The following is a 27,728-nucleotide window of genomic DNA, read 5'->3' on the forward strand; positions in this document are numbered from 1 at the left end:
TTAGTAGATTCAGTAGCCTATGCCCCCAAAGTCAAAAACAACTGTTTAAGGACCCTGATCATATGCACCTCTCTCTCTCTCCTCTCTCTCTCTCCCTCTCCCTCCCTCCCTCTCTCCTCTCTCTCTCTCTCTCTCTCTCTCTCTCTCTCTCTCTCTCTCTCTCTCTCTCTCTCTCTCTCTCTCTCTCTCACATACACACAAATTACTTGCCCCTAAGTTCAGGGAATTAAGCCTGAAAATTCATTAGAATTTATGGAGGGCCCTTTGCATTCATCTTTCTGTGACAAAAGGAAAATTGTAAGTCCCTAAGAAAGCCACATGCTGGCCACCCACTACACCTCCCCTGGCTTTTCCACACCTGCTGCTGAAGACCGTAGAGCGTTCGAGCACAGCGCACAGCTTGCTCCTGTCTCCTCACTCGGATTCGATGCTCTTCATCCGGATCCAAAGCTTCTTCTAGTCTATCTGAAAGTATTTTCCCCATATTAGGTTAAAAACCACACAAAGAAACTCAATGAAACTTTAAGAAATTAATGGAGCAATAGCTGAGGCTCTCAGGTCTTACTAAGACACCTACAACAGCCAAGGCTAAGACTGAGCAAGAGCCTGTGTACTGACTCAGGGACAAAAAGGACAGGAAGATGCTGGCAAGCTGTCTAGCACACCAGAATTCACTGAAACAAATCCCACTGGACTTCACTGTGAAGCATTTCTTACTATCTCAAAGTTCCTTTACACTGAGCCAAAATCCACAAAGCTTCCTCTACTTTCCAAAAAATAAAAATAAAAAAATACCTTTACTGGACTATTTTCATGCTAAGTGAGATTATTTTTACTTTCTTATCCTGAATCCAAATGAGAAATTCTTTCTCTAACACATTAAAATAGAAGTGTTAAAATCATCTGAATGATTTTAGATCTAAGTCTTCATCTATGTGTCAAGAAGCACACTCTTGTATTCGATGGTTCCCCATATTTTTTAAAGATCAGCTCAGACAATTTCTGCCAAGGGGAAATCCAATTTATGTACTTCTTCTAGACCACTGTTTCCAAATATATTTACACAAATTCTTCTACAAAACTCTTAACAGATAATTTGATAGCAGCAATACTTTGCAAGTGTAAGTATATTCTGTAGGGAAAAGGGACCAGCCAAAGAAACATACTGAGCAGGGAGCCAAAGAAACACACTTTGGCCCTGCAACCAGAACCAAAGAAATGTACCCTGACCCTGAAACCAGTGCCAAAGAAACACACTTTGTCCCTGGAATCAGAGTCAGTGAAAGAAATACACCCTGGCCCTAAAATTGGAGCCAAAAGGCTAAAAGACCAGAGAAAGAAACACACTTTGGCCCTGAAACCAGAGCCAAATCTGACCCTAACCCTGTGCAGGAAACTAACCAATCCCTGAACAGGAGATTAAAATCTGATCAATCCCCACCCTGGAAGCCCTATATAAAGCCTGTGTCTGTTCGTGCTACCCGGCTGTCCTCTGCTACTCTGGCAGAGGGCAGCCACTCTCCTGGATTCTTCCCTCCCAATAAACCCCTTTGATGAGCTTTGGGTGAAAATCTTCTCTGCAGAGCAGAGAAGACCCTGGGCTGGGCAGAGCAGAGCGAAACCTTCCCCTGGCAGACTCTCCTGCGAACGCTAAACTGTATCAACTTTGCCTGGGGAAACCTTCTCCTGCCTGAGCAAAACTGCTACACTGGACAAACATCCCCAGCTCGAAGACCCTCTCCTGCTGGAGCAAAGCTGATACACTAGGGAAGCCTTTCCCTGAAGTAGGACTGTTATGCTTAGTGTGATCTTTGGTAGTCCTTGGCTCCCGAGCTCCAGGATACCTTCCCTTTTGAGCTGTGTAACACTCAGTATTCTGTGACTCCCGAGTGCCAGAATACCTGTCCCATCTGACTTTCCCGAAATGCCTACATATTCTGAATTTAATTTTCTCATTAAAAAGTTACACATGAGAGAGTGGGGCTGGAGTGCTGCTTGGCGGTATAGCACTTGCCGAGTATGCATGGGTTTAACTTTTAGCACCAGATTTTAAAAAGAGTCAAATAAGATTAAGGCAATTATTATTATTATTATTATTATTTTTTTTTTTTTTTGGTTTTTTGAGACAGGGTTTCTCTGTGGCTTTGGAGGCTGTCCTGGAACTCACTTTGTAGACCAGGCTGGCCTCGAACTCACAGAGATCTGCCTGCCTCGGCCTCCCCCAGTGCTGGGATTAAAGGTGTGCACCGGCAAGATTAAGGCAATTTGAAGCCAGAAGTCGCACATACAGTTAAGAGTCATAGGGGAGTCTTTAGGCTAAATTATTGCCACCTCTATTTGGGTCACACAGTGGGGAAACATTCACTCACCTGTAAGAACAGAAATAGGAACTGGTTTTAACAGGGGCTTTTAACTCTTCACCTTGAAGGTGAGTCCAATGCAACCAGCTACTGAATGCAGAAACTGAAACTATGTATTCACATGTCTTTTTAGTCATTTGCCCCAGTCAGGACATTGTTGTTACAGTTACTAAGTATTGGGATCCACTAAAATATTTACATAAACCAAGTAAACCAGCCAGCCCTTCCCCACAGTACTTCCAAAGCTCAGTTCTAAAGGTCCTGGTCTTAGGCCAGATCACCAGAGCAGGAGACCTGGGAACTTTGTTCCCTGGTAGCATAGCTTCTACTTAAAGTATCTGGTGAGGTCATGCTACAAACTGACACTAATGGATATCATGACAAACAAACCACAATATTTCTGGGGTGTTCTGTGGCACGTTCTGGACCACCCATGATGTTCAATCATTATACGACATGCTGATTAGGAAGACTGGCTATGTGTGTGTGTGAATTGGTTTTCTCAAGCAGCTGCATTTTTATGTTTTAGATGTTGTGGGTTTACCAACAAGTGGCAGTTGCTTTGTAGCTGGTTCCTAGGAACGAGGACATTTGTACCCATCCTTAGTAATCTCTTTTTCCAGTCCTCTTGTCTCCTACCCAGCCACACCTCACTATGTAGTTTTATCTTGTGTTAACCAACAGGTACTTTAAAAAGTATTACATTTTTCTCCAACATGCATATATTTATGTTTATATTTTAATTAAACTTTAAATGCAAAATATAATTTTAGACAATGTATTATCGTAGCCCAACAGCTCCTTTTGCTACACAGCTCCTCATGCCCCACTGTCTAAGAGCTGACTTACTTGTTGGCTATAGTAACCCTACTCTCTACTCCTGAATCTACCACTTCCAAAAGAAAAGCAAGGACATTAGATTACTAACTATTGTGAAAGTAGTATATGGTGATTATACTTCTTCCCTTTGACCCTGTGGTCAGATATGAAGTGGGTTTATCTACAATACGCATATCTTACGGTCTTTTAAAGCAAATTAAACATCATTTTGCCAGAAACACTTCTGTATCCACAAGGCAAATATCATAGGATGCTTTGTACACAGGTATTAGGAGATGTCAGGCAGTGAGAGTGGGCAGAGTCAGGTCAATCTCCAAGCCCAACTCTTTTTTTTTTCGAGACAGGGTTTCTCTGTATTGTTTTGGAGGCTGTCCTGGAATCGGCTCTGTAGACCAGGCTGGCCTCAAACTCACAGAGATCCACCTGCCTCTGCCTCCTGAGTGCTGGGATTAAAGGCGTGCGCCACCAACGCCCGGCCAAGCCCAACTCTTTTATAGTGGTTGTTCAGCTCTACTGAACCAACCAGCTCACAGGAGGCAGCAGAACTTGATAGTGTGTGTGTTGCGGGAAGGGTCCCCAAAATGAATGCATTTGAATTATCCCAAACCATAGCATCTCATCAAATGAAGAATTGAGTTTTTCTCACCTTTTTTAGTTACTGCTTCTATTTTATGGATACAACTGCTCAATTCCTTTTGGAGTCGCTGAACTTCTAGCAGGCTTTTCTGTTCCCATAGGTCCTTGTGTTCCTCTATCCTGGGTTGTGGCTGAAGTCCTGGATCATGGGTAGGTGGTGAATTTGGTACAGTAATATCTGATCGTCCTGGATGAGATGTGTATATATAAACCTTGGCACCTGAGCTGGAAAGGCCTACTTTGGATGGTTGATGGCTGCAATGACAGACACCCTGACTCTTTGAGTCCTTCTTTTCCACTCTGGCATGCACACATTTGTGAGAGCTATGAGGCTGACTTCTGAGATGATCTTTCACGTGTTCTTCAAACTGTCTTCGTTTCACATCTCTTTTGGCTAGGTGGACAGCATAGCTAAGCCTCTCTTCTGATATGACAGAAAATGAGACAGAACTGCTTAGATCATTTCCAGCTCTAAAATCCAAGTCTTTACAATGATACAATTCATTATATGAGTGTTTCAGTTTTTCAATTTTAATTGCATGTGGACAAGAGTATCGGACTGCCAAGTTGCTGGGATGTGTAGGAACGTTCCTGTTAAACTGCAGCTGGTTCTTTAAGAAATAAACAAAAGTAACCTCTCATTAGAAATACGACATATTGTACAGCACACATACACACACACACACACACACACACACACACACACACACACACACACACACACAAACACTCCAGTTCCTAATATTTTACACAGAAGATTGTCTGTATATAAAGATATTTTTCTGGTGTGCCCATGGAACCAGTCACCCACATACACCACACACAAGGTTCTGTACTAAGTCACTAGTCCTGCAAACAGCCTTCTACCTACTAACAACATACCGGTCCTCCTGCAAAAGCTGCCCTAAAATGCTTCATGCAACCAGTAAGTTATTCAACTCCCAACTACAGATCTATCCTGTTTCAGGATGTTGAAGTCTAGTAAGACACAAAGACCCTGGATTAGAGCTTTCCTAGAAACAGCCCCACAGGCACACACCACACAGCAGACCTAAGCCACTGTTGCTAGACAGTAAGAAGCCATAAGAAATGGGAAAGGCAGAGGAAAAAAGAAGACTCTTACATGTGTGTGTGTGTGTGTGTGTGTGTGTGTGTGTGTAACAGGGGTTGAGTGTTCAACCTGGGGCCAGAGAAATGATTCAGCAGTTAAGAGCATGCACTGTTCTTGAAGAAAACCCAGTACCCATGTCAAGAGGCTCACAACCACCTGTTACACCAGTTCCAGGGGACTCTAAGTTTCAGACCTCAACAGGCACCTACACTCCTGTGCATATATCCATACACAAATTTACATACATATACATAATTTTAAAAAACTTTAAAAAATGATCAGTCTTATAAATTCCATAAAATAAGAGTACACTACATGCTTTTGGTAAGGCTATGGTGAAACATATTATCATAGAGTAATGCACATAAATTCACACAGGCACATACACATACACATTTAAAAAAACATAGGAAATGGGAAAGACAGAAGAGATGAAAGAGAGAAAGAGCAGGGAGAGGGAGGGGAGGCAGAAGAGTGAAAGTAATAGAGAGGGTGTGTAATGGGCATAGGCACACTCCTCTCTACTATCACTTCTAGGGTACTATGGTAGTTTAAATGTAATTGCCCCACCATAATCACACAGGGAGTGGCACTAGTAGGGGGTATGGTTTTGTAGGAGAGGGTTTGGCCTTGTTGGAAGAAGTGTGTCAGGGTGGGGGAGGGCTCTGAGGGTCCCTATGCTCAGGATACCACCCAGTCTTTTAGTTGACTTCCTGTTGCCAGCAAGATGTAGGACTCTCAGCTACCATCTGCCTGCATGCTGCCACGCTCCCACATGATGATGATGAACTGAACCTCTAAAACTGTAAGCCAGCTACCCCAATGAAACATTTTTCTTTATAAGAAGAGTTAGTGTGGTCATAGTGTCCTTTCACAGCAAGAAAACCCTAAGACATATACCATGCAGATATACTCCCAACAGTACACATATAAAGACTTACTTACTATTACATGGCTTGTTACTGCCAATTACTAAAATCAAGCTACATGTCTACATAGGGTTGGCCATGGAATAAACTTTGGGATAGCTGCAGAATAGAGTGCTAGAAATGTAAGGCATGAGGACATCTTTAGAAACAGCTCTAGGAACCGGTGTGGGAGATCTCTCAAAAAAAAAAAAAAAAAAAAAAAAGGAAAAGAGTAGCTGTATTATCAAGAAAAGAAGACACCATAAGAATGTGTTCATGCATGTGGGCCTTACGACAGAAAGAAAATGACAAGGAAAAATGGGAGTTAGTGAGATCAGTTATCCATAGGATGTGAGTGGGAACAAGATGGAAAGAACGACTGGGTGGAGAACAATACTTCCCTGAATACACCTGTTTGCACAGGTTTACATCGGAACCATGTGAACGCTTCACATACACAAGGGAGAAGGGGTGGGGAGATATAGCTCCATAAAGATAATGGAAAACCCTAGAAAGGAATACCAACAGAAAACAGTGAACCAAAATCAATCACACTAAAAAATGAGAGTAGGAAGAAATTTAACCTGTAACTTTTGAACATAGTATTTGAACTATCCATTGTTGGGCCTAGACACGCAAAGTACTTTACGCAAGTACTGAACTCTTACTTTTCATACACCTGAAGACTTAACAATTAAATAGCTATTTGTGGTCAGCGGTACCAGGATTCACACTGTAGCCTGGAGGGATCCAGTGCCCTCTTCTGGCCTCTAAAAGTACCCCTGCACACACATGTGCACATACACTCAGACACACACACAAGTTTTGTTTTGTTTTTTAAGTTATTTTCTTAAGTGTGATAATGGTACAATTATGTAAGAGAGCTCATTTTTAAAGTGTTCTGAAATATTTAAAACAGAAGCATGGAGGTGGGGGGGGCTGGAGAGATGGCTCAGAGGTTAAAAGCACTGGCTGCTCTTCCAGAGGTCCTGAATTCAATTCCCAGCAACCACATGGTGGCTTACAACCATCTGTAACGAGATCTGGTGTCCTCTTCTGGCATGCAGATATACATGCAGGCAGAACTCTGTATACATAATAAATAAATCTAAAAAAAAAAAGCATCATGTTTGTAGCGTCTTTTGGTATGCTTACATAAAACCTTACAGACAGATGGTTGAGCAGACAGAAATCAGCAAATTATTAACAACTGCTAAATCTAGAAAATGGTACAAAATGCTCAATGTCTTTTTTTTTAAGATTTATTTATTTATTATGTATACAACATTCTGCCCCCATACATGAGTGCACACCAGAAGAGGGCACCAGATCTTATTATAGATGGCTGTAAGTCACCATGTGGTTGCTGGGAATTGAACTCAAGACCTCTGGAAGAGCAATCAGTGCTCTTAACCTCTGAGCCATCTCTCCAGCCCCCTGTACAATATCTTTTTATTTTTCAACTTGTATTTATGTTTTATAATGTTTTGTAGCCAGGCAATGGTGGTGCACGCCTTTAATCCCAGCACTAGCGAGGCAGAGGCAGGTGGATCTCTGCGAGTTTGAGGCCAGCCTAGTCTACAAAGCAAGTTCTAGGACAGCCTCCAAAGAAATACAAAGAAACCCTGTCTTGAAAAACAAAACAAAACAAAACATTTTGTAATAAATATCAGAAGTGAAACAACCTGGGGCTGAAGATTCCTGGGGTCACACCTTCCATCTAGTTGGTTACTGGATGCTAGGTAAACACAGGTGGAAGCTGGCTGGCTTGGTCCCATCCCATCAGGTGACGAAGAACAGTGATCACAGAGTCATCAGGCAAATCTTCCTTAAATCAAACATGTCTAAAGTTAACAGTGCCACAATCTTCAAACACCAGATTAAGCAACCTATCACCCCATGCTTATGTAGCAGCATCCCAGAATTAACCCACAGTAACCTCATGCAAGAATAACTGCTTAGAAAGAGGACTTTCTTATATTTATAGAAGCAACCACTTTTGAAATTCTCATTTTCAAAAGGATAGGGAGCTACTATTTTAATGATAGTCCCTCAGACCATTTTCATTTCAAATCCCAAGGGTCTGCAGTAAGACATTAGTTCTGTTATGATAAACTATTATTGTGACTGGACAGTTTCATGGACATGTTCTATATGCATAGATCCTAATGACTGGTCAAAAGAGCAGAATGTGTTCCTCTGTTAAGTAGCTCAGACAAAATTCCGAGTGACTCTAAATAAAGCTGGGGTTTAACCAGTGGAATAGGCTCTCTATGTGTTTAGCTCCCCCATCATCTGCACCCTACATACATTCCCAGTGAGCCCACAGCTACTGAAGAATCTAGGTGTTTACCTGGCCATCATCCATACCATGTATACACTGGCAGTGAGCCCACAGCTACTGAAGAATCTATAAGGACACCACCCTCATTCTTCTATTCTGAAGACACTTAACATACTTGGATGGCCCTACCACTCAGGGACTAACCATATCCTCACACATAGTTATTTACCTATTTCAAGGTCTGTGTCTCAGCTTTCCAGCTGGACAAGGCTCCTTGAGACTTGAGGGCCTTGTCACTCCTTTATTCCCCACAATCAGTACTTGAACACAGTAAACAATTTAACTCAACACGGTTGTGCTGAACAATTTTCTGAGAAACTGTAAGTTTTAAGTACACGGAGAACTTGATCTCTCAAAGAATCCTATAGTAAATCAACTGGGAAATTCAAGGTTAAGACAGAAAAAAGCTAGCTTAAATTAAAAAAAAATAAATCCAAAGTTTGGACTGGGTCCTCTACGGCAGATGCATTTGTAGGAACATAGGACAGCTGTACACAACTCCTTGTTTCTAAACTAGAGACACAATCCAGGAGGCAGAGAGGAGCACACAAGGAAGGCAATGCCAACTGGCCTGCCAGTGTCACAGGGCTGGAGCTGAAGCCACGGAAGGAGCTGCAGAGTTGGGGCTGTACACCTTAAGTCACCAGTCACACACACATTCACACACAGGTTCAGGGACACCCACCCCACCACTCCCCTATACAAAGTCCTGGGATAGCCCTCTCCTTGCAGTGCATTCCCCATCTTTCCAGAAGTCTCCCAGGTAGTTTCCCTGCACACCGAGACATTGCCACAAAGTATCTCTCCAGGAACCATGAGGTCCCTACACTAATCTGTTCTTTCACTTATATCCTAGACAAACCATTTCCCAACCACTTCCCTCCCAGAATCCCAGGACAATTTCCAATTTGCTTTACACATCGCTACTGGAAGGTGCCCCTCAATCCACCCTCCCTCCTCTCTCCGAAATCCTTCACTCTCACTCTAGCTTCGGGAACTCCTCCTGTGGCTCTGCCCCCATTCCCCCGAAGATTATCTCTGAAATGGCCAAGGCCTATTTCCTCCCTTGAAACTGAAGGCACAGTTGTTCTCATTGCAGATACTCTGGGAACATTCTCATAGGTTGTTTCCTCCCCCCCAGATCTTGGACTGCTCCACATCCTGGCACCAAGCTCATGGGCATAAGACATCCCCACAGCCTGGCCCCTCCCTGCAAGTCCAAGGATCCCTGTATTCTCTGTTTCCTCCCCTGACGCCCTTACTTCCTCAGTGGGCTGTCTCCTAACCATTGTCAGGTCAGAGACACCTCCATTTGCCTCCTCTCTGGGGCAGCCAGTCTCCCACACTGCAGCAGGAACACGTCCCACCCCAACAGCTGCAAGCATCCCTTGATGCAATGCCCCCCTCACTACCTCAGGAACTGTCCCACTGTGTCCCCTCCACAGATCAGAGACACCTTCAGAGCCTGCCTCCATCTCAGGTTTAGGGACTCTGGCAGCAGTCGGCAAATCAGTTATTTGTCTTCTTTGCCATATCCCCAAGCTTTCTCCACAGGCACTATCCACCAGCCTGTGAGGCCCCAAGAGCCCAGAAGCTGTGGGCTTTCCCACAGTTGTGGCAATTCTAGCAGACACAGGCACTGAGGCAGACTGTATTCTTTGTAAACCCTCAGCTAGTGTCTCATCCCCTGTGGCCTCAGGGAGCCCCACAGTCATGGATACCCCTGTAGGTGGCCTACTTTCTGTTGAGTCTGAGACTCTCCTAGAGCTAATATGCTCCCACACAGAACTAGATGTCCTGGCAGCCACGCTCATACCAACAGGGGATACCCCTGCAGCCACAGGCATATCTACAGTTAGTCTCCTTCCTGACAAGCCTGAGAAACCTCTGGATACACCCTCTAATGCCAGAGAATCGGGTATCTCAGGAATCATGGGAACCCCACTGGCTTGTCTCCTTCCCTGAGAACCTGAGAGAGTCCTAGACTCAGTATCCTCTACCACAGATGAGCCCTCCTCAGGAACCATGGGCCTCCCAGAGGCAACATGACCCCTTCCCTGCAGGTTCCTGGCATCCACAGGGCTGCTTTCCTGACACACCCACAAGGTAGCAGGTACACCTAGAGCTGAGGGTACTCTTTCTGTGGCACACCTGCGTTTTGGCATTACAACTGTCTCAAACACCCCCACAGACGGCCTCCTTCCACACAGACATGAGAGAGCTCCATAACTGGCATCTTGATCCACAGCCCCAGGTATCCCTAAAGTGTCAGGTCCCTGGATCTTGTGCTGCTCCATAACCTGCCTTCTTTCCCGCAGGCTTAGATCCCCACTGTGTGTTTCATCCATAACTGGCCCTGGTAATGCGTCAGCCAGAGGGGCCCCTAGAGCCTGCTGCCTCTCCCACAGTCCTGAAGCATCCCAGCTGGCTTCTTCTCCCCTGTCTCCTGACACCACCACAGGCAGCGAGCCCAGCAGCTGTCCTGTTCCCCACAGTTCTGGAACACTTGCTTCATCTGCCTCTTTTCCCAAAGCCCTGGGTGCTCCCGTTGCCTGTTCTATACCCCACAGGCCCTGGGTACCTTGAGAACCTGCCTCCAGCTCCTCAGAGGCAGACAGCGCTGCAGCCTGTGCAGCTCCCCATGACCCTGGGTCACCTCCACATCTGGCTCCCTCTTCTCTAGCACAAGGCACTCCTACCATCTGTCCCATGGCCCTCAGGCCAGGAATACCCCCAGAACCCATATCTTCCACCTTTTGTCCCCTTTGCCACAACCCCAGAGGCCCCTGAGAGGTAGTTTCATCTCCCATAGCCCTGGGTAGTACCATCAAGGTAGTAGGTGGCCCTACAATTTTCCCCCTTTCCCATAAGGTATGCTCATGCACAGCTTCTTCTGCCAGAGCCCCAGAAACCTGCACAGAATGCCCTTCCCGACATGGACCCAGGTTACCCCCACATTCCCTCACTTCTCCAGGTCGGGTCCTTTCCACAGCCTCAGACCATCCAATGGCCACAGGTACCCCCACAGTTTGTCTTTCTTCCCAAGGGCCCAAGGCAGCACAGCCCATCTTCTCCTCTACCCCAGGTCCACCCACAGCAGGAGACATCTCTCCAGCTTGTCCCTGCCTAGAGAAGATGGAGAGTCTCTCACAACCTACTCCTATTCCCCTAGCTGAGGGTAGTCCTGAGGCCCGGGGGAATGCCCTAGCATGTCCTCTCACCCAGGGTCCTGTAACACCACCTCGGCTGGTCTCTATCCAGGAAGCTCGCCCGGGAACACCCTTTTCGACTGGCCCCTCTCCCTCAGGAATAGGATGGAGCTCCACTCGGCTTCCTTCCCAACATCCTGAAGCTACCCTCATAGCCCGCACCTTCAGCCACAGTTCCAGGATGCTCTCATGGCCAAGTGTTCCTGGTCGACCTTTTCTCTCACAGCTTGGTGGACTACTGTCATCTGGCTCCTCCTTCCCAGATCTGGTCACCCACACAGACCCAGCAGGCCCAATCACCTCGGGCTCGACCACAGCCCCGTTCACCCACACTGCCCCGGGGTCCATTGCTGTCTTAACTGAGCCTGCAGTCCCAGGTGTCCTAAAGGCCTTGTTCATCCCAGGGAGCACCACGGGCTCCGTTCGTCTCCCCCCCAAAGGCCTCCGACTGTCCTGCAGCCTCCCTATGCTTGCACAGCGCATCCGCCGCACTGAAGACTTTGCCCGGCGCCTTACTCTATAGCCTGGGGACATCCTTGCACCCCACCTCCTTGTCCACCGGGACCGAAGACCCCGCCGCGACCTGCTAGCCACCACGCAATGAGCCGGCATCTTGGCTGTCAGCGTACACCTGCGCGGCTCGGGCAAGGGCCCCGAGGCCCACCGCCGGGTTCGCAGCTCCCGGACAATTCCTTTCCCCAGCACAACCTCGGGCACGCTGTCTTTGCACCTGTACCCCTAGACAGCGTGCCCCGTACACACACTCACAACACTCGGATCCAGCCCTCGCTGCCTTTCAGCCTCCTAGCTCTCTCCGTACCCACGCCCAGTCCCGGACGCCGCCCCCACCCCCGGCCCCCCTAAAGCCTGACGAATGGAAAGGTAATTGGAGGGGTGGAGCTGCAAGACAAGCCCTGGGCAGGGGCTCCTCTCGCTTGTCCCCCACGTCTGCCTAAAGCAGCTTCCCAGAATTCCCCCAGCTCCCGCCGGAGCCCACCTGGTCTGGGCGAGGCGCGGCGACCAGAAGGCGGATAGGCAACCCCAAGCTAGGCCTAGCTTCCGGCCTCTCTCCCAGTCGCCATAGCAACAGGAGCGTGGCCGCTTGGGGACCGTTGAGCTTCCTGAATCATTTGAGGATCAAGGTGTTGTACTACGGCGGGTTTTGTAGTCACTGTCCATGAGGCCAAGGTGGGGACCAGACCAGGTCAGAAGTCTAGATGTCAGAAGGGAGTTGGCGCCAAAAAGAAACTCCGGTAGACCAAAATGACTGTCCTAATGAGTTATGGCCTTCCGAGGCTCCCGTAGCACCTCACAGCTCCAGCGGTACCTCCCACCCGGAAACTTGTCCACGCCCTACTTGGGCTCCGCCTTGAGGCGGCAGGACCCAGAGCGCCTTCCACGCAACTCTCTGGACTGTACCCATGGCCACCTTCAAGGAGGTGAAAGTGTCCGGCTTTGAGGAGTTCGACCAGGCTGTGAAGGAGCACAAGGGCAAGACCATTTTCGCCTACTTCAGCGGTTCTAAGGATGCGGAAGGGAAGAGCTGGTGTCCGGACTGCGTGGAAGGTAAGACCGGGACTGCAGGTTGCTACACCGCACAAGTGGTGGGAGGAAGGCCCCTACTAAAGCCAGAAAGTGGGATTGTGGAGGCAAAAAATTATCTTGTTCCCGTAGACCCGCAGAAGTTTCTCATTAGGTCCTTATTCGCCACACAAGAGTGGCCCTCATGGACTGGAGCCTGATTTCTTTAAAATTCTCAGTTCTCCAAATGATTAGTGTCTTACGGGACTCACAAGTTCGTCTTTCCATCGTTTGCTTTCCGATGTTCTGGGTGTGTCTTAAGGACAGTCAAGACTACGACTTAGTGATTCTCGAGTCCAAAAGAGAACATCTGACTAACATCCTCACTCTATTGCAGGTTAAAGTCTACTAAGACTGGAGAAAGGAGGAGAGATGGGGGCAGGGCTAGGGCTATCGCAGTTGATATGTAACTACTTTTAACTTTTTTAAAAAGCTGAGCCAGTCGTTCGAGAGGGGCTGAAGCATGTTACTGAAGACTGTGTGTTCATCTACTGCCAAGTAGGAGACAGACCTTAGTAAGTGATCATGTATATACCATTATCTCCAGATTCTTATAAACTTAGGCTGAATGGATCTCATATTTAAATGCTCAGGCTCTGTATTTTAGGTAATGTCTGATAAGCCAAACAATTAGAATTATTGAATTCAAGTTTAACATTTATGTTTAGCCACATAATACCATCAGTGAATTTGGTATGGAATAAGATCAGAATTTATTGACTTTACATTTTTGCCTTATCTTAGCCACAAATTTTTTTTTCCTGTTTGTTTTTGAGACAGGGTTTCCCTGTGTAGCTTTGTAGACCAGGCTGGCCTCAAACTCAAAGAGATCCGCCTGCCTCTGCCTCCCAAGTGCTGGGATTAAAGGAGTGTGCCACAACCCCGGCTACCTTAGCCACACTTTAAATGTAAACTTTTGTAGAGCATGATACATAAGTTTCAATCTTCAAAATGTTTAAACGTTAACAAAAGCAGTAATTACTAATACACTAAATATAGAACTACTGTTGAATAAACGTAATAAACTAAGAAGTATTTTTCATTATCCTTTTCTTTTTGGAATAGCTGGAAAGACCCAAATAATGACTTCAGACAAAAACTGAAAGTAACTGCAGTGCCTACACTCCTTAAATACGGAACAGTGAGTACCCACCTTTATGTTGTGGCTAAAACAGTTAAAACTCAAGTTGTTTACAGTTATGTTTGAGAAGATCATGACATTTAATTTTTCCTTTTTTTTCTTTTTTCTTTTTTTTGTTTTTTGAGTCAGAGTTCCTCTGTGTAACAGTCTTGGAACTTGCTTTGTAGACCAGGCTGGCCTCAGTGTGCCACCACCCCCCATCGACATTTGAGTTTCAACATCACATGGTTGTTCATAGTTCATCAGAAACACAAGCTGGTACCCATTCCCCAGTCAATCCCAATGAAGTATTATTAATGCTTTCCTGCCACTTTTAAGATTCAGAGTTCAAAAGAAAGTTGGCTCACTCCTGGAAGCAACTATGTCATTGCTTTCTAACTCCATTTTTCAGCCCTGCCCCTAGGATCCTAAATTAAAGAGAGAGAAAGAGATGGCACTGGGCTTGCCAGCTCTTGTTTTCAGTCTATGGGGCTTCCTGGTATGGAAGTTTAAGGCCCTTTGGGCCAAGTATTTAATGATTCATCTTAAGACAAATATCTTAACTTGTTACAACTAGCTGATAGCTCCCCCCTCCCCCCAAGAAAAGGGTTTTTTTGTGTAGCCCTGACTGTCTTGTAGAACTTACTTGGTAGACCAGGCTGGCCTTTGGAGTGCTGGGATTAAAGGTGTGTGTCACCAGGCCCGGCTAGCTGATAGTTTCTGATGGCAACATTTTGTGTTCAAAAAGTGTCATTTAAAGTAGAATTCACTCCACCCCTGGTAACATTCATAGCAGTGCTTAAAACTTAACTTTTTTTGTTTTGTTTTTGCAGCCCCAAAAACTTGTGGAATCTGAGTGCTGTCAGTCCAACCTCGTGGAAATGATGTTCTCCGAAGATTAAGATTTAATGATAGCATTGGGTGGCGGTAGAGCATGCTTTTAGTCCCAGCACTTGGGAGGCAAAGGCAGGTGGATTGGTGAGTTCAAGGCCAGCATGGTCTACAGATCAAGTTCCAGGACTGCCAGGGATATACAAAGAAATCCTGTCTACAAAAACAAGCAAAAGATTTGATGATCACAATTGTGTTGATTTCCTGGTTTGCCTAAAAAAAGCCACATACTTGCTTTGATCAGTGTATGTCTAAACAATAAAGAATTAAAATACAAACTTCCAATAAGCTTTGTAACATACACCATCAATATGGCAGTAGTAGCTCAGAGGAAATATTGAAGACATAATTTAACATCCAAATCTGTAGCTATTAGTACCTTAAATTCTATGTATTTGCAAAACCCTTTCCTGTCTTTGGAATGAAGAATTTCACTAAACCATTTAGAGACCCCATATGGAATGCATATGCTTAATTCAGGCAGTTTTGATTCACAACTGTCTGAAATGTAATTCTCTTGGAATAAGACAGGCTGGTTCTCCAAGCCAAGGCAAGTTACTGTCTAAATCTCAGTTTCTTCAAAAAAGAATTGTGTCAGGCATTGTGACCAACCAGACCTTGTCACAAATGAAAAGCCCAACTATTATTCTATAAATAATGTGGACTGAAGAGGTAGTTCAGTGGTTAAGAGCGCTGGCTGCTCTTCCAGAGGACCTGGGTTCGAGTCCCAGAACCCATACGGAAGCTCACAACTGTAACTTCCACCCAGGGGATCTGGTACTGTCTTCTGAGAGCACCAGGCATGCAAGTGGTACATACCATTGTATAGGCCAAACATTCATACACTAAAAAAAGCAGCATGTGAGCCAGACCTAGTAGCTATCCTTAAGCCACTTACAGAGCAGGAAGCAATTGAATATGTCCTTACTGCAGAAAGAAGGAACCTTCATGTAGTTCTTGCTCTGAGTTTAGAGCTTCTTGATTCCAGGACCCCTCTCCTGAAAATGAGGTGAGAGGAGGGTAGGGGGCAGATGAGCTAATCTCAGTAAGGTTCCTAGAGATGATTTGGCTCAGGGTACCACTGTATGTCACACCATATTCTTAAACTGCTCTATAAGACCTAACATTTACATTCTTATTCACTTGGTTCTGTTAAATGCAACAGAAATTTACAAATCCCCAGAGAAATCAAAAAAGAACAATTCTGGTTTAACAAATAATCTATTAACAATATAAAACTTGCTGACCAAAAATAACACTAATGGTTCTGAGTGCTCCATAATAAAGGTGGGCAGAAGAGTCTTCCTTTACCAGTACTGTACAATAGCAATACATTATACATGTCCCAAGAGCCTGGACTGTCCCCAGCTCTTCATTTTCCTGCTGTGTTATTCTGCTGTTGTTGCTCTGCAAGGGCTTGCTGAAGACGCATCCGCTTCCGGGAATAGTGCTGCCAGTGTAGAATCTGCTGTTCATCAATGAATTTCGCACACTGAGCATTCACCAGCTCCTTTCGAAAGTGTTCATACTGGAGCAGTTCTAACATGTGTAAACACTGAGGGTACCTGGGTTTAAGTTCATAAGTTAATTATCAACATAACTTAAGGCATCCCAAGTTCTAATGCAGATACTCCACTAAAAATGATCTTAAGCCTACAATTTCTATTAAACCATACCTTTGGTAATGTTACTCCCACCATGTTATTTCAGAACATACAAAATTAAAGTTTGAAAACCTTAAGTAACTTGGCAAGACCACACAACTCAGTAAACTGGTAAGCAATGTCAAAGTTGGTAGATAAACCATACTCTTTTAGTTTTCCAAGTGAGGAACATGCATGAATACTTTTTAATTTAAAAATTTTTATTTCATTTATTTATTTAGTGTTTGTGTGAGAAGGAGAGTGAAGACATGCCATGGGATACTTGTGGAGGTCACCATGGCGGGGGTCTCAGACATCAAACTCAGGTCATCAGGCTTGCAGGCAAGCACCTTTCTTTACCCACTGAGCTATCTCATGGGCTCTGAAGACTTTGAAAATAGTTACATGTTTAGTAAATACTCAGGAAACTTGAGAAAACCATGAATAAATATCGTGCTCTAATTATCCATGGGAATTATAACAAGAAATCATGTTTAGTCTAGGATTGAGCAAAGACAAGTACAACAGGGTAAAAGAAGCTAAATATGATCATCAAAAAAAGGATAAGGAGAGGGGAAAGTAGAACGCATGCTGCGTCGCTGAACTGGAACTTCAAACAGTATGTTCTCATGGCCTTTTTAAAAATTATTTTATGTTTATGAGTGTTGTCCCTGCATGTAAGTCTATGTATCACAGGCATGCAGTACCCATGAAGGTCAGAAGAAAAGGGCATTGGATCCCCTCAGACTAGATGGTTGTAAACAACCATGTGGGTACTGGGTATCAACCTGGGTCCTTCAGAAGAACAGTCAGTGCTCTTAACCTAATGACCTATCCAGCTTCATCCTCATGGCTTTTAACACAAACACATAGAAACAGCCATAGATATGTATGTGTGCATATACAAACATATACATACATACGAAAGCTTTGTATGCACAAGGGCTTACAAACAAAAACACTGTAATATCAATGAGCACACTTGAGTCTCTAGAGCTTTGTTCTCAAATAGCATTTTCCACAGTTCCTTGAAACAACTAATTCCAGGGCTAGAATGGACAAAGTATAGCACGAACGCAGGGTACAACATGTCAAAAAGAAGTGCTAAACATGGATGTGGATGTCAGAAGTATATAAGAGCCAATCTAAAGGTGCCACAGCAGCCAATCCTGCTGGAATAATTAGAGCCAAGAAAAGATGACTGTAGTCACTGGATAAAAACAAGAATCCAAAAGTTCATACTGATATATACATGTTTGAGTAACAGGGGAATGCTTTCCCTTGCTACAGAATTCTGACTAGTAAATATAGAATGATAGAAAATTCCACAGAAAAAACTGAGGCAAGTATTTGCAATAGTGCTAAAATTAGGGAAAAGTGAACAAACGAGAGCAAAGTAAAATGACACATGTATGACGATGTCATTATGAACCCATCATTTTGTAGGTTAACCTAAATTATTACTTGATTAAAAAATGCTAAAATTGCCAGGTGGTGGTGCACGCCTTTAATCCCAGCACTTAGGAGACAGAGGCAGGAGGATCTCTGTGAGTTACAAAGCCAGCCTGGTCTACAAAATGTATTCCAGGACAGCCAGGGCTGTAACACAGAGAAACCCTGTCTGGGGAAAAAAAAAATTCAGTGAATAAAATTTCTGTAACAAGATGTCTATATAGTCTCAAAGTATTTTCCCCACAAGTTACTTATTAAATACAAAACAGTAACTTGATGTGGAGAAATCCTGAAGGTACCACCTAACACAAGGGATCAAAATTAACATCATCACTACTGAGACAAACAGACTTCACCTATCTCTGGATTATGACACAGAAGAAGGACAAAGTAACAAAGTAGCAAGTCAGCATTTGGTCAGCCTAAGAAAGAGAAACAGAGTTAGAGAGAGGAAGTGGGAAGTAGGAGAGTGAAGGAGGGGAGAGGGAAGCAGAGAGAATTCAAGACTAAGAAAACAGGATGACAAAAATGTAACATAAACCCTAGACTGGATGCCACACTAGATACAGGCCACAGATAGGACAACAGACAGAATCTAATGGGGTCCATAGGATACAGAGTAGACGAATATTAATATTCTATCAAAACAAAGATCCTGGCAGTCTCATTCCAGTGCAGCTTCTGCCTGTCTTTTGGAATTACTCAGAAAAGTCAAGGGACAGTTACACTTTCTCTTCTTGCTCTCTCTCTGCTAAGCATGCCTCCCATAACACTTTGAGGTTCCATACTTTTCTTTGCCTCCATCCTTTCCCACTGCCTTCCATGTCAGCTGAACTCAAGGGGCATGGTTTTTTTTTCTTCTTCTCCCTTCCATTCTCCTTTGGCAGCTTTGCTCTGGGGTATTTTCTTGTAAATGCTAATAATTTTGTCCTGGAGCTTTTAAAAGGAGGAAGGGAGATGAGGAGGTGATAAGAAAATGAGAAGGAGCTATGGGGGGGCACACAGGAGTGGGGGGTAGGAATGGCTATGGCTGCTACTGCAGAACCAATGCTATGCTTCCCTTCCAGTAATGGCTTATTATTTATATTTCAAATAAAGAGTTCTTTGTAATAGCTTAGCCCAGAATGCCCTATTCCCACTATACTATCTAGTTCCCTTTCATGGCACATCAGTAATTTAAAAGATTGAGCTCTGAGTAGCAGGTAGATGGCTTTAAAGACATTTCAACCTCTTAAGTTTCTTTATATGCAAAATAATATGACCTGCAAGTAAATGGCCTTAAATAGTATTTAGTCATTAACTAGAATTTAGGCAGTGATCATTTACTTATCAATTTTATAGAAAACAACATTCTTTTTTTTTTTTTTTTTTGGTTTTTCGAGACAGGGTTTCTCTGTATTGTTTTGGAGGCTGTCCTGGAACTAGCTCTGTAGACCAGGCTGGCCTCGAACTCACAGAGATCCGCCTACCTCTGCCTCCCGAGTGCTGGGATTAAAGGCGTGCGCCACCAACGCCCGGCTCAGAAAACAACATTCTTAATACATTAGCCTACACATATTCTGACAGGCTACAACACACTAACTCCAAGTATACAGAATGAAATAGAAGAGGTACAAAGGGAAGACTCACATTTTGACTTTTGGAAAATAAACAAGACATAAACAGAGAAGTCAAGTGACAGCATTCAATTCATGAAAATAACTGGTGGATTTTAGTTGGAATAAAGCTCCCAGAAGTCAACGATTTGACTACCAAACGTCTTCCACTCAAATAAAGTAGTCAGCCTATGTTAAATTATCACAAGAAGAAAAATACCATGTGGTCTGTGTTACCCTGACCACATTTGAAGGCCTATGTTTAGTTTGTTTTTAAATTTTTACTTATATTATATGCATGGGCGTGTTGTTGCTTATCTCTATGTATCATGTATGTACAGTGCTTTTATAGCCAAAAGGCATCAGAACTTATGGAACTGGAGTTTTGGATGGATGTGACCACCACTGGGTGCTGAGACCCAAACCTGAATCCTCTGCAAGAGCAGCAAGTGCTCTAAGTACTAACCCATCTCTCTAGCCACCCGCCTCCCAAATTATCTGATCTTGAGCCAGGGTCTCATTATATAAATCAGGTTAGCCTCCCACTCAAAAGATTTCCCCCTGCTCCTTCCAAGTGCAGGGGTTAAAGGCAAGCACTACTTTGCTTGGCCTATGTTTAGTTCTTTGTTGAATTGCCAGATAATCGAAGGGTTCCTGAAAATATTGGAAACCATGACACTAAAAAACTTACTGAAGGCACCTGAGAACCGTTTAAGATTGTACTAGCTATCAGTAAGCAGGCCACATGCTGGGACTCCTAGATGGGACAGCATTCCTCAGCTGCAACCAGCTGCTGACCTGTAAAAAAGAAGGCCTCAGCTCTTCCCAAGGTCCAAGAGTTGGAATTCTGTTACATAAATCCTTCCCATCTTTAAATTTTGGCAATAATTTTAAAAATCTAAGACCTTGTGCAAATAACAGTGAAACTGACCAACAGGAGTTAATTCACAATCTCTCTTGAATTTAAACATCTATAACTACCATCTCCAGAGGGCACAGAAAAAAGAATCTACAAACAGGTTAGAGCTACAAGGAGGTCTGTCTGATAACAATATAAGGAAGAGTTGTCTAATCTCTGGCTATCAGTGGAGTAAACTTCCTCTAATAGAGTGACATATGCTCACTGGAGGCCTCCAACCAGAGTACAGATAGTTACTGTCCAACAACTCTGCTGGTAAGACTGAACTTGAGTTGAAGGTGACTAAGCCTTTTAATACCCAGTGTGTAAATCTGCTAGCACTAATGTTACAACCTCCTAATAACTTAAGTCTCTCCTTCAAATTCCTAAAGGAATCAAGAATTGTATCATGAAGAGCAAATCTGGTGCAATCAGTTCTACAGGCAGTCCAGGATCAATTCAGAAAAGTGACTAGGATATAAAGAAAAGGCTTGAAATGTTTCCCTCTAATTTTTAAGATAGGGCCTGTCTAAGTAGCCCTAATTGGCCTGAAACTTGCTACATAACCAAGCTGGCCTAGAACTCACAGAGATCTACCTGCTTCTGCTTCCTGAGAGCTGGGATTAAAGGGGCATCGGACTAAAATTTCTGTTTTTTTTTTTTTTTTTTTTTTTTGCTGTTGTCCACCCTTTTAGGGGAGAGGGAGTTAAAACGGGGTTTACTTGTGTAGTCCTAGCTGTCCTGGAAGTAGCTTTGTATGTAGACCAGGCTGGCCTTGAACTCGGGGATCCATCCACCTCAGCCTCTCAAATGCTGGGGGATTAATGGTATATACCAGCTTGTTTTTCCTTTTTTTTTTTTTAAAAACAAAGCAGAGGGGTGAGTTCAAGGTTTTGTTTTATCATTAAAAGGGATAGCTGTGTAGTTGTACAATTCAGGAAATCCTATAATAAAATTGTCTATCAAACAAGTTGATACTGTTCATGTTTGTCTTCTGTTTACAGTGAGTTAATGTGCACAATACATTTAGCACAGTACTTGACACATAGGAAACTATAAAGAAGGGCAGTAAGTCTAAGACTCCCAGAAAACACTCCTTCTTGTGTGTTTATTTTCAGTTTATGACTATGCCACTGCATTTTAGTAGTTTATGGGTTGATAGGCATTGGAAACCCAAAGAGACAAGGGGAATGTTAAATGACAAGGTTAGACAGACCAAATCAAATCAGAGCCTTACTCTAAAACTAGTTACTGGATGAATAGAAGTGGCATGTTCTGATTTAGATTACTAAGAGAGTAAGTTGGCTTTGACAGACAACTGTTTGGTTTTGTTTGGTTTGAAGGGAGTGAGGTAAGAATGATAGCAGAAATAAGCGAGATTACTGTAACAATTCAAGTTAGAGAGGACAATGTATTACATTAACTAAAAGCAGAAAGATTCAAAACATAGTTTCCCATTCTGACACTGAGAAAACTGCTAAATATCAGCACTTCAGTATTTATAATAAAGTACACACAGATTTAAGATTATAAAAATTAAACTTACTTTAGATACTTGGCATATTCTGGTTCTTTCCAGTAAAGCAAGTACTTAAGATAATTAACAAAAGCTTTGTCTTTGAAGTAACCTCTTTGGGCAAGAACTGAAAGGCATAAAGAAACAATCTGTATGTCAACCAATTGCTGGACTACTGACTTGTAATCTCTAAAATAAAGTAGCTCTTTTAACGTCCCTACAATCAAAACACAAAGAATTAAAAAACACAAGACCTTGTTTGTTTAGTTAATACCTACAGACCATCGAAAGTAAAATCCCATTCAAACATACTTAAGTAAATACTATTATGAATTACATCTCTTCTGTCAGAAATCATGACAGCAAGCTACTCAACTTAATGATGTACTCGACTTACAATTAAGGTAATTTGGGTTGGCTAAACATTGAACAAATTCCAACTCCAACTGAAACCGAAGTCGATTTCCAGCATCATCTAGGAGAAAAACACAGTAATAAACACCCAAAATAAAAGCCACGATATGAATGATTTGTAGAAACAAAACTAAACTACAAGTGAGATGGCTCAGCATGTAAAGGTGCTTACAGAAAAGTCTGATAACCTGAGTTCGATCCCTGGAACCCGCAGGGTTGCAGGAAGAGACAACGAACTCCTGCAAGCTGCCCTCTGACCTCGGCATGCACCGCCCACCCCCATATGAATGAATCTATGAAACAAATACCAAACTGCAGGAGAGACTTCTGATTTAAAACAAAACAAGCCGAGTGGCACACACCTTTAATCCCAGTACTTGGGAGGGGAAGGCAGGAGGATCTCCGTGAATTCCAGGCCAGACTGGTCTACATTGCCAGTTCCAGGCCAGACAGTAGTACATAGTGAGACCCTATCTCCAAAACAAAACAAAGATAATAAAGAAATTATCTAAAGTTAGATGAGGAAGATAAATAGAATGGCTATTTACCACCTGTAGGCCACTATGGGAGGACAGTCTGTAATAGCTGTGCCATCCCCTTTGTTAGCGTTATAACCACAACTACTAACAGTGATTACGTTAAGCAAAAACAAAGTGCTAAATAAAAGCAGAAAGCAAGATGCAAAATGATTAAACAGCGGAGCGGAGCCCGGCGGTGGGGGCACACGCCTTTAATCCCAGCACTCGGGAGGCAGAGGCAGGCGGATCTCTGTCTCGTAAAACAAAAACAAACAAACAAACAAAAAACAGCGGAGCGGAGATGGTAATCCGTATCAGAACGATACACATTACAAACATTTTAACCAAGTTCACGGGAAAAGCTCCAAAGAGTAGACAGTTGAAGGGCTCGGTCCTCTCCCTCAGTGCCACCCCGGCCCGGGAACCAAGGAGTGGAGGTTTGAGTAGCCCAGGAGCAAAGATGTTCACACGGGCCACAACCAGAGACAACACCGCCTTCTCCCCCGCCGATCCCAACTCCCTAAGCATGCCGAGTTAAGACCGAAAGACGGCGCAGGAAAACGGGAGAGAAGGTCAGGGGCGGGGAGGGGACCGTTCGCTCCGTGAAGACTCCAGGCGCAGGGCACCACGCACCTGTCTCCATAGCGACGGCCGCGGCCATAACCAGAGAGAGACACGAACACAACCAGGCCGACCGAACCGCAGCTTCAAACGGTGAGGGAGGATCCGGAAGTCACGGCTCTTATTTCCTGTCGCGGGGCATGCTGGGACGGGAGGGCGGGGAAAGCCTCATTTTGAGAAGAGAAGCCCCGCCTATCTGTGTGGCCTGGGCCCGCAGCGCGTGCAGTTATTGGGCAGGGCGGCGTGCTGGAAGATCTCGTTACTTGCAGACCTTATGTGTCCTGCAGTACACTGACGTAGCTCACCACCTCGACGTCACCATTCCTTATGTGACCTGACACACAGCATGAGTCTTGGGCCTCTTTGTCCCCCCTGACCTGGGTGTACCAGCGGGATGGCCTCGCCCCTTAGGAGCAAATCCTTCGCCCCGCGAGTGGAAAGCACCCGCCACAAGGAAACGTCGACTGTCCGCGTGGAGACATCGTCCCACCGCGAGGAAACGTCATCCCACCGCGTGGAGACGTCCTCCCGGCAGGTTCGAACATCTTCCCGTCAGGTGGAGACCTCTCAGCGCCTCCGAGAGGGACCCTCCCTCACCTCCTCCGCGAAGCGACTCCCTAGATTCCTCGAGGTTTCCTCCCAGCACGTGGAAACCTCCTCGCAGTGCACGGAGACGTCCTCCAGCCACGTCAGGGCGTCGTCATCCCTGCGGGTGGAGACGACTGTGCACCGTGTAGAGAGCCCAGCCAGGCGGGACAAGCAAGCCGCTCGCCAGAGTGCCAAAATGGCCCGATGAAGTGCTACCCAAGGGCCATGGCCCTTAGCCAGGACTGAAGTGTTTCCAGTTGCCAGCCAGCCAGCTTCCAGGAGAGCCAAGCATCTTTGGTTTCATGGAAACAGCCACTAAATCAATGTAAGAAACGCTGCGGTTTCTGGGAGCTGCCAACGAGTATTGAGATTGCAGCACCTTAGACCACCCTGCTATTGACGAGTGTACCATTTAACTTGAAGCCAGCACCAAAGCGTTTCAGACTTGTAGTACTGTATATACTCGGCCGATGGGCAAAGAGGCTCTTTGAGTCTCTGCACCAGGTAAGTTTTGTAGCCTGAGGTCCCTCTAGAATGGCTTGATTATATAGTGCTTGAAACCTACAGAGCAAAGAATTGTCTTTCGTGGATTATTAATTGGCCTTTATTTGTATTTCATAATAAGCTTTCCTATGTTAAGTTTTTATACACAGTGCTCCACTTACAGGCTTTTTTTTTAATAGGTCAGGGGGTGTTAGAAAAAAGAAGGCAAGTCAATTAATAAAAAATACTCTTGGAAGGGAAAGTGAAAAGGAAGCCACTGACACCTGACCTGAGGGGTGAGGTTGACAGAGGATGATTACTGAATACCTACTGTGTGCTAGGTACTAGTCAGAGCATGTCAGCAATAACAGTGGAAAAGACTAAGATCTCCCTCTAGTGAAGAGGCAGAAACATAGGGGAAAGCTAAGTTCTCTTGTGCTCCTGTGAAGGAAAAGGTGTCTGGTAGAGAGCAGGGAGTTTCTTTAGAGAATATGGTCAGGGAAAGCTCTGCTAATTGCGTGAGTGAACAATGAGCCATACCAGGATCTGGATGGGCGTGCATTCTAGACGGGAGGAAAAGCCAGCATAACAGGTCGGTGGGAACAGACTGAAGATGTTTATGGAACAGAAAGACCAGTTAGAATATGAGAATTTAGTATTGAGAGCAAAGAGTTTGAATTTTATTCTGAGAGCATCAAGAAAAATGATGCAAGGGAGTAAAAGTGGGATGCAGTTTACATTTTAAAACTGTCTTTCCATCATTAGTGCGATGGTACCCTAGTTGGAGTGATTTTGTCTCCTGGGATAGTTGACAGAGGCATGTGTATTTGGAGACAGCATGGAAAGTGCTACTGCTAAGCCTCAAGTACCTAGAAGCCCCGGATGCTGCTAACATCCTATGCTGTACAACAAAGAACAGCTGTGCTGAGGAAGTCGGCAGTGGTGAAGTTGAGAAACATGGAAGGTTCTAGTAACTTTGCTAGAGCTTGGCCATCTGAGCAAAACCCTCACTTCTGCATAGCAGGATTGTGGGAAGCCTAAAGTACAGTACTGGAAGTGGTAACAGTATCTTCTGGTGAGGAGCAGAGCAAGAGCTCAAAGAGGAAGAGGATATGTGCTCTGTAGGAACCCCGCCACCTCTCCTCAAGTGTGTGTGACATTTACCCCTAGAACAGAAGACTGCAAATGACTTTGATTAAGCAGGACTCCTTGTTAGTTAGAGCACTTGCTACTTCCAGGCACTTTTTAATCTCAGGGAGTGCACTGGGCTGTCCCCTAGAATGGTGGCTTAGGTCAGAAGAAATGTTACAACTGTTATAGATGCTATAACCACCACACCCCAAGGCTACTCTGATGGCTCTCCGCCTCATAAAACTACTATTAACAAAAATTAGCCTTTAGAATGTCAGTTTCTTCCAGTTTACTAATTCTTTTTAATATGCCAACTGTGCCTTAAATACAAGTGAACAAAGCAGTTGCTTCTCTTTAGCAGGGTTCCTCATTAATCTTATTACAAAAGTGATATGTGTCTAATGTAACAAATAAACCAAAGATTTATAAAGAAATATTTAATACTGTATCATCTTTCATTTCTAGCCTGGAAATAATGTCAGAAATGTGTTTGTTCCTCCTTACTTTTCTCCATTAACAAGGATTCTTGCTTCTGTTTCCTCTTTTAGTAGTATCTGGAAGACTGGCTGAATGTGACCTGGAAAAGCCAGACATATCTGGCTTCTGGATCATTGATGCTTCAGGAAGGGCACAGGATTCTGGTAGATTCTCTATTGTCTGTCTCTTAAAAGAGATTTTTAATCTAGGTTTCTTTCTCTGCATTTTACTTATTCATGTTTCAAAACTGGAATGGAAAGAGAGATACATAGAGGAAGAAAGTGTCAAAAAAGTAAAGGATATGATAAACCCCTCATTTGCCATGATACTCTATTATACATTCCACAGCTTCCAAAGGACAGTGTGTGTTGATAAAGGTAATTGTTAATGTAGCTGTTGTACTTTGTAAATGTGTGTTACTGCTAGCCATGCTGTGTTTCATCCTCACGTTGTTCTCTGTAGGAAGTAATGCTGCTGAACCTGACACATGCCATGCAATGTGAAAGACAGTATGTGCAACAATAATGCATGAAGAGCTGTAGTCTCCATTTGCAGTCACGAAAGCTTTTAATGGCACAATCTAATAACTGGGTTTACTATGCTAGGTAATAGTTGTGTCTTGCCTTTAGTTGTACCAGCCAGGTTAGTTTGAAAAACTAAATAAATGCAAATTCTTATAAAGAAGTCACTTCTTATTCTCACTATCTTTTTTATATATTATCTGAGGGTGGTTTACAATATTTACTGCCTGTTGTATTGAAAAAAAATGGCTGGGCTTGTACATACCCATAATCCCAGGACTAGGAGAGACTTATGCAGGATTGTTATGAGTTCCAGGCCAGCCAGGGCTACATAATAAATAACAGACCAGTCAAAGCTACAAAGCAAGATCCTTGTTCAAAAAATAAAACAAAGAAAGAAGAAAAAGGAAGGGCAAGCCCAGTAAGATGGCTTGGAGCATAAAGTTGCCTGCCACCACGTCTGATAACCCGAGTTTGCTTCCAGGGACTCACACGGTAGAAGGAAGGAACAAACTCCCAAAAGTTGTCCTCTGACCTCCACACATATGCCTCCCCCACCCTTCTCACACATATACAGTATATTTAATTTAAAATATACTGTATTGGCATTGACAGGATCTCCTTTCCCCCAAACTACTCAGGCCATGGGAAGAACCAGGAATCCAATTTAATGAGGCGTTTGTTCTCACATCTTCATACAGACTTTCCAAAATTTCTGTTCCCCCATTCTTTCTATTGCTTCCAACCTAGAATGGCTAGTACAGGTATCCAAGCCCTGAATATTTTACCCAACCTCTACTGTGACCTTTGCCTTTGCTTCCCTTGCCTAAGCAGTTACCACCCACAGTAATCAGTGGTTAGAATTGCATGA

At 44.1% G+C, this 27,728-nt stretch overlaps 4 protein-coding genes across 15 annotated transcripts in view; 2 read left to right on the top strand and 2 right to left on the bottom strand.

Moving 5' to 3' along the window:
• The window catches only part of Kiaa0753 (KIAA0753 ortholog), a 52,989-nt gene extending 40,326 nt beyond the window's left edge, over positions 1-12,663 (bottom strand). For 6 of the 12 annotated variants that reach the window (XR_005878290.1, XR_005878293.1, XR_005878292.1 and 3 more), the window contains exons 1-4: positions 8,369-8,489; positions 7,541-7,683; positions 3,847-4,447; positions 359-465 (exon numbers count right to left, since the gene is read on the bottom strand). Coding sequence is in view for 7 of the 12 variants with exons in the window: in XM_040749072.1 (XP_040605006.1) it covers positions 359-465; positions 3,847-4,447; positions 7,541-7,633 (801 nt within the window). In the remaining 5 variants the exon portion in view is untranslated. Of the gene's footprint in view, positions 1-358; positions 466-3,846; positions 4,448-7,540; positions 7,684-8,368; positions 8,490-11,570; positions 11,653-11,955; positions 12,228-12,405 lie in introns of those variants that run through there. The other 6 variants (XM_040749069.1, XM_040749067.1, XM_040749070.1 and 3 more) reach the window with 6 other exon arrangements.
• Positions 12,664-12,750: 87 nt separating this feature from the next.
• Txndc17 (thioredoxin domain containing 17) lies at positions 12,751-15,278 on the top strand. The gene is made up of 4 exons (XM_040749075.1): positions 12,751-12,974; positions 13,423-13,504; positions 14,055-14,130; positions 14,943-15,278. The coding sequence occupies exons 1-4, from the start codon at positions 12,830-12,832 to the stop codon at positions 15,009-15,011; spliced, it is 372 nt and encodes a 123-aa protein (XP_040605009.1). The 5' UTR covers positions 12,751-12,829; the 3' UTR covers positions 15,012-15,278.
• Positions 15,279-16,202: 924 nt separating this feature from the next.
• Positions 16,203-23,806, bottom strand: Med31 (mediator complex subunit 31). Its single transcript, XM_040749074.1, has 4 exons — positions 23,670-23,806; positions 22,502-22,579; positions 22,135-22,231; positions 16,203-16,565 (listed from the first exon to the last, which is right to left on the bottom strand). The coding sequence occupies exons 1-4, from the start codon at positions 23,695-23,697 to the stop codon at positions 16,373-16,375; spliced, it is 396 nt and encodes a 131-aa protein (XP_040605008.1). The 5' UTR covers positions 23,698-23,806; the 3' UTR covers positions 16,203-16,372.
• Positions 23,807-23,853: 47 nt separating this feature from the next.
• On the top strand, positions 23,854-27,017 carry CUNH17orf100 (chromosome unknown C17orf100 homolog). The gene is made up of 2 exons (XM_021225686.2): positions 23,854-24,749; positions 26,408-27,017. The coding sequence occupies exon 1, from the start codon at positions 24,052-24,054 to the stop codon at positions 24,451-24,453; it is 402 nt and encodes a 133-aa protein (XP_021081345.1). The 5' UTR covers positions 23,854-24,051; the 3' UTR covers positions 24,454-24,749; positions 26,408-27,017.
• The last annotated feature ends 711 nt before the right edge of the window (positions 27,018-27,728 follow it).

This window comes from Mesocricetus auratus, unplaced genomic scaffold (assembly GCF_017639785.1).
Source record: "Mesocricetus auratus isolate SY011 unplaced genomic scaffold, BCM_Maur_2.0 Super-Scaffold_100007, whole genome shotgun sequence".
NCBI lineage: Eukaryota > Metazoa > Chordata > Mammalia > Rodentia > Cricetidae > Mesocricetus > Mesocricetus auratus.

Excerpts from the sequence above, each read along its gene's own strand:
- Txndc17 (XM_040749075.1), top strand. The coding sequence starts at position 12,830 with ATGGCCACCTTCAAGGAGGTGAAAGTGTCCGGCTTTGAGGAGTTCGAC. Across the intron at positions 12,975-13,422 it reads GTGTCCGGACTGCGTGGAAG|CTGAGCCAGTCGTTCGAGAG; the intron begins GTAAGACCGGGA and ends TTTTTTAAAAAG. Across the intron at positions 13,505-14,054 it reads CAAGTAGGAGACAGACCTTA|CTGGAAAGACCCAAATAATG; the intron begins GTAAGTGATCAT and ends TTTTTGGAATAG.
- Med31 (XM_040749074.1), bottom strand. The coding sequence starts at position 23,697 with ATGGCCGCGGCCGTCGCTATGGAGACAG. Across the intron at positions 22,580-23,669 it reads GGCCGTCGCTATGGAGACAG|ATGATGCTGGAAATCGACTT; the intron begins GTGCGTGGTGCC and ends TTTTTCTCCTAG. Across the intron at positions 22,232-22,501 it reads CAACCCAAATTACCTTAATT|TTCTTGCCCAAAGAGGTTAC; the intron begins GTAAGTCGAGTA and ends TATGCCTTTCAG.
- CUNH17orf100 (XM_021225686.2), top strand. The coding sequence starts at position 24,052 with ATGGCCTCGCCCCTTAGGAGCAAATCCTTCGCCCCGCGAGTGGAAAGC.